Here is a 6,000-nt window from a genome sequence, read left to right on the forward strand (position 1 = left end):
GGTGGGCATTGAGGGAGTGGAGTAAACAGGCTTTCACAGGTGCTATGCCTTGTGCTCATTCCCTCACTTAATACTTTCAGTCCTGCAAAGTGAAAGTCGCTCAGCTGTGTCCGATTCTTTGAGACTCCATGGACTATACAGTCTATGGAATTCTCTAGGCCAGAATACTGGAGTGGGTAGCCTTTCCCTTTTCCAGGGGATCTTCCCAACCCAGGGATCAAACCCATGTCTCCGGCGTTGCAGGCGGATTCTTTACCAGCTGAGCCACAAGGGAAGCCCAAGAATACTGGAGTGGGTAGCCTATCCCTTCTTCAGGGGATCTTCCCGATCCAGGAGTCAACCAGGGTCTCTTGCATTGCAGGCAGATTCTTTACTAACTGAGCTATGAGGGAAGCCCCTTCAGTCCTACAAGATAGATACTAACTGATCCACAATTCATTTTAAATTCTGAACCCAAAAAGCTCTATAAAAACAAGGGTTTTTTTGGCCCAAGTGCAGCTAATTCATTTGACAGCAAACATTCACCTGAACCTGCATGAGGCTTTCTGTAATCTTGACTCATACTCTCTGATGAGAGTATTGAATCTTGATTACAGGGTTTTGCCCAGCCCTCACTGAGGATGGTATAAAGTATGTGTTGTCTTCCTAAAATTCAAAGAATTTTCCCAAGCATTCTCAGCCAAGAGTTTCAGGGGTATGAAAAGGTGTGAGAATGAAGTGTTTTCTCAACACATTGCTACTGAACTGTGTAACTAGATTTGAAAAAAGACCTCGTATACTTTTTTCAACTCTGCCACACTGCCATCTAAAGAGCCCATTGAAAGTCATGTAGCCTGTTCTTTGAAAGAAGTCCATTAGCTTTGCAAATACTTAACAGATGTGTCTGAAGATCCTCCAGAAAGTATTTTTAAAGTTGTGTCTTTGGTCTGTTACCATTTGGCCATTGGTAATGCTTCAGACTTACCTTTTGCCTCTTTCTGGTTGTGCCCCCAGAGAAATATGATGACTGTTTCATATGGAATAGATACAGTGTTTCATGGTCTTCAAGTGGAGTCGAGTGGCAGGGGGGAGTCAGGGAGATGCGGGGGTAGGGAATCAAGGTAACGTGACAGCAAGGCGTTAAAATTGTGATTATTCCCCTTTATCCTCAGCCAATTGGAAAGCACCCTTAGCAAAATGAATAATCTGGCAGATTTCTCACAAATATGGAGGATTATGGTGACAACATTCTCACAGAATTAAAAATATTGTTGAATAATATTAAGTTAAAGTATCTTTTTCTGGTTCAGTATTTTTTCCCTATTTTTTGTCCAGAATATCTCACCTAGAAGAAAGAAATCAAATATTTTTCAAGCAAAAATCATCTAAAATCCTCCCTCTTAGGCTTCCCTTATTTCTGTAAAATATATTTTTGCTTAAACTTTGATGATGTGTTCCAAGTGTTTTCTCTTGTGGGATTATCATGTCTTGCCTAGATTTTCCTGTCAAATATTAATTTTATGTGTGTTTTGTGCTTTATAAAAGTAGACCAGCCTAAACTGTATTGGTGAGCTTTAGGGGAACTAAACATATAAAGGATGGCCTGTACTCAGCTCCTTTTAAGAAAAGTAGTTTAACTGAGATTTGAAGTTCTTCATTTCGTAAAATAAACTTGTGGTATTTTGGTATAATGAAAACTATATATTCGACCTTTGTCCCCATGTCCTGAATCCCTCGGAATTTCCTGAATGATAGAATGAGACTGCTCACCAGAGGAGCCGACCACATGATTAGAGGGTTAGAACTTTCAGCCCTGTCGCCAGCCTCTGCAGAGGGGTCAGGGACTGGAATCAAGTTTGTTCACCAGTGGCCCATGATTTAATTAATCATGCCTGTGCCATGAAGCTTCAGTAAAACTCTGAAAGGAGACCAAGAGGTTTCCAGGGAGGGTGGTGCATCTGAGAATAAAACTGTAAGTAAATCCCTTTCCCAAGCCCTGTGTGTTGTTTTAGCAGATTATTGAATGTGAGAGGAGGTCATGGGAATTCCCAAATGATAGCTATTTGGTCGAAAGGACGGGTGGTCCCTAGGACTTACCTCTGGTACCTGAATTGGGGGCAGTTTTGTGGAACTGAGCCCTTATCACTCCAGGTGGTGTCAGAATTGAAGTGAATTGCAGGATACATTCTGTATTATACCTGGAATACTGCAGGTATCCCACATGTTTAATGTGTAACCTGGTCACAATTATCTCTTCCAGTATCTGACCAAGCAGGTGGAGCTTCTGCGGCAGATGAATGAACAGCATGCAAAGGTTTATGAGCAATTAGACGTCACAGCGAGGGAACTGGAAGAAACAAATCAAAAGCTCGTTGCTGACAGCAAGGCCTCACAGCAAAAGATTCTGAGGTAAATTCTTTAGAATCTGTTGAAGAAGCCCTAGGGGAAGTCATTTAGTATAAACTAGAATAGAACATGGCTGTAGTGGGTTCAGGTCAGTGTGGGGTAAGCTTTAATTTAATTCTCTATGGAGAATAGAGATTAAATAGAAGTCTTTTCCAATTACAAAAGCCCAGTTTGAGTGGTTGCCAACTAAGCTCTCCTCACTGCTTATGCCTTTAATTTAATATGACAAGCTGCAATTGGCTTCTGTCTGTTCCTCACAGTCTGACTGAAACGATTGAATGCCTGCAAATGAACATTGATCACCTCCAGAGCCAAGTGGAGGAGCTGAAATCATCCAGCCAAAGGAGAAGGAGCCAGGGGAGGCATGACCAGGAGAAGTCGGCCCCCAGCTTCTCGTCTTTGAAAGAGCTGTATGACCTCCGCCAGTAAGAGCCCACCTTCCATTTGCAAGCAGGAGAACATCTCGTGTCATTGGCGCATTCTGGATCCCAGTAGATTAAAAGTACCCTTTTAGGAAATGCCACTTGGCTATTAGACCACCAGTGGTTTGAACAAAACCACTTAAACATACAGGTGATAGTTTTTGTTGTTGTTGTTGTTTAGTCCAATTGAAATTTCAGTAAAACAAAATCCAGGCCAACAGAAGGCTTGGTTTTTTGTTGTTTTTTTTTTGCCTGAAGAAAAGCCTTTTACAGTTTAGACTTTGGAGATTGAATCTTCATTTAAGAACTATTTCTTGAACACCTGTGGTAAGGCAGGTGCTATGCCAGATGTGAGGAGTGGTGAGCAAAACAGACACAGTTTCTGCCCTCATGGAGCTTTCAGTCTCAGGAAGAGGCAGGTAGCAAATAAGTAGAGTTACAAGTTGCCCAGGACTCTGACCAGGAGAGAGACCAGCTCGTGCATTTGGTGGGCCTCAACTTGACTGTTCATCAGATCGCCATCAGGCCTAATCAGAATCTCTAGGCATGAGTAAAAGGCTATTCAGGTGATTCTGATGTCTGTCTGTTCTTGGTTTAAAATCACTGCAGCAATGGTTCTCAGTCTTAGCTGCATATTATGAATCATAGGAAGAGCTTTAAAAAATACAAATCCTCTAGTCCATGTGGCAGACCAGCTAGGTCATCATCTATGGGGGTGGGACCCAGGTGTCAGTATGTTTTAGGACTGCCCAGGTGATTCTAATCTGCAGCCAAGATTGAGCACCGCTGGCTGTTCTGATCTCCTTGAACAGTCTCAGTCATACTACTGGTCTTTGGGAACGGATGTTCTATAGCATTTTTAATGTTTAAAAAAAAATTAATTACAAAAGTTGTGTTTTCTTCCATGTGTTGTCAGCCTCACACATTTATTTTAGCCACTGCTCTAGGGTGGAATAGGCAAAAAATCAGTCACATCACAGCTCCTCAAAAATACGTAGTTGGAGAAAAATCATCAGCCTCCCTCTTTGCCTTCTCAGTCGGCCTGTGTAAGAGTCTTTCAATATTTCCCCCAGGCACTTCGTGTACGATCATGTGTTTGCCGAGAAGATCACTTCCTTACCAAGTCAGCAAAGCCCCGATGAGGAAGAAAATGAGCATTTGAAGAAAACAGTGACAATGCTGCAGGCCCAGCTGAGCCTGGAGCGGCAGAAGCGGGTGACCATGGAGGAGGAATACGGGCTGGTGCTGAAGGAGAACAGCGAGCTGGAGCAGCAGCTGGGAGCCACGGACGCCTACCGGGCCCGCGCGCTGGAGCTGGAGGCAGAGGTGGCCGAGATGCGGCAGATGCTGCAGGCGGAGCACCCTTTAATGGACGGGGTGGAGAAGCTGGTGCCGGACTCTCTGTTTGTCCCTTTCAAAGAGCCCGGCCAGAGCCTGCTGGACGAGATGCTCCTGACCGTGCCCGAAGCGCACAGGAAGCCCCTCAAGCGTAGCAGCAGCGAGACAGTGCTGAGCAGCCTGGCGGGCAGCGACATTGTGAGGGGCCACGAGGAGACCTGCATCCGCCGGGCCCAGGCGGTGAAGCAGAGGGGCATCTCCCTTCTGCACGAGGTGGACACACAGTACAGCGCCCTGAAGGCGAAGTACGAGGAGCTGCTGAAGAAGTGCCAGCAGGAGGAGGACAGCCTGTCCCACAAGGCTGTGCAGACCTCCCGGGCTCTGGCCAAGGACCTGGCTGCCCTGAACGCCCAGCCCAAGCCCAGCACCCTCAGCTGGGACCCAGCCTCTGTCACCCCAGAGCCCATCAGCTCCCCCACCACCTCAACGCCACCAGAATACAAAGCGCTTTTTAAGGAGATCTTTAGTTGCATCAAGAAAACGAAACAGGAAATAGATGAACAGAGAACCAAATACCGATCTCTTTCCTCTCATTCCTAAGTGAACCACCAGCTCCACGGCTAACTGGCCTGTTTCCTGTTACCTCTCTCTACCACTTACACAAGTGTGTATCGACCCCAAAGCCTGATGTTGCTCCTGACGTTGGCCTCATTGCTTTGCTTATGTATTAGCAAATGCATGGAGTGAGGAAGGAAAGTGGTTCCTGGTGGCAGTTGTATAATCCAGTTCGTTTAAGCTCCTCAGGAAATCCCATGACAGACTGGCCTCTGGCTAGCGCGATGATTAGGTTGCAGTTCCTTGAAAAGCCCCAGAACCAGTGGAGGGAACATCTGTGCCCCTAGAGAAGTAGGCCTGGAGTAACTGTAGTGTATAGTATATATAATCTAGTGTATATTATATAGGGGAAATGGCAGAGTTGAAACGAAGCTAATGCAATTCCTGCTGCCTTCTTGCTTAACTTCTCAAAACTATGTAGAAGTCAGACGGCTGCCACATGAAAAGGTCTTTCACAAACACTTGGATACTGTGAATTCGTGAAGAATGTTCAGGAGAAAGCAGGGGTCCCATCCAAAGCAAATGGCATTACAAATACTCCAAGCCTTTGAGTTCATTACATCTGCTACCAGTGGCACTGTGACTGACAGGTAATCCTAATACATCTCAGTCCAGCTGAATACCAAATGGAAAGGGCAGGCTCTGGCTGGCCCAGTTAGCTTGTTAGCAGAGCCCTGGAGGGCCTTCTCCCCACATTCAAACATTTGTACTCAAAAGCTGTAGTGGCTAGGATAGGCAAATCATTCTTTTCTTAAATTCACACTAAAGGGGCAAGATAGAACTTTCACCCCCACTGTGTTGTCTGAGCTGGCTAGCCCACTGGTCTCAAGCTGCTCCTACTCACTTCCTACCATTCCTGTACACGTTTGTGACTTGCTGCAGAATGCCTGTCTGCCACTTTGTATTAAACAGTGTTGATGTCCTGACTGTGGAAATACACTTGTCCTCTCACTTGCATACTTTTAATTTAAAACTATTTAAGAAAACTGAGGTTCCATTTATTGTATATATTTTTCTAAAAACCAAATAAAATTACCTATGAAAATGAACAAATGGATCAGTTGCTTGTTATTTCAATCTTGCCATTTCACTGTTATTACCAACTGCTTACTTTTCTTCTTCCAACAGAATCTATCTGGGAAGAATTGATAGTGATTTTTTTTCCATTTCCATTCTTCCCATTCTTTGGGATTGTGTAGTAGCACAAATTCTGCTCCTATTGATGTTCATTAAAATTACT

General features: G+C 44.7%; 1 protein-coding gene across 1 annotated transcript in view; it reads left to right on the forward strand.

Moving 5' to 3' along the window:
* CDR2 (cerebellar degeneration related protein 2) overlaps positions 1-5,781 on the forward strand; it is a 28,097-nt gene extending 22,316 nt beyond the window's left edge. Inside the window, exons 3-5 of the mRNA XM_052635429.1 lie at positions 2,240-2,388; positions 2,646-2,810; positions 3,881-5,781. Of these exons, the coding sequence (XP_052491389.1) occupies positions 2,240-2,388; positions 2,646-2,810; positions 3,881-4,745 (1,179 nt within the window). The 3' untranslated portion in view covers positions 4,746-5,781. The remainder of the gene's footprint in view (positions 1-2,239; positions 2,389-2,645; positions 2,811-3,880) is intronic.
* Positions 5,782-6,000: the final 219 nt, after the last annotated feature.

This window comes from Budorcas taxicolor, chromosome 2 (assembly GCF_023091745.1).
Source record: "Budorcas taxicolor isolate Tak-1 chromosome 2, Takin1.1, whole genome shotgun sequence".
Classification (NCBI taxonomy): domain Eukaryota; kingdom Metazoa; phylum Chordata; class Mammalia; order Artiodactyla; family Bovidae; genus Budorcas; species Budorcas taxicolor.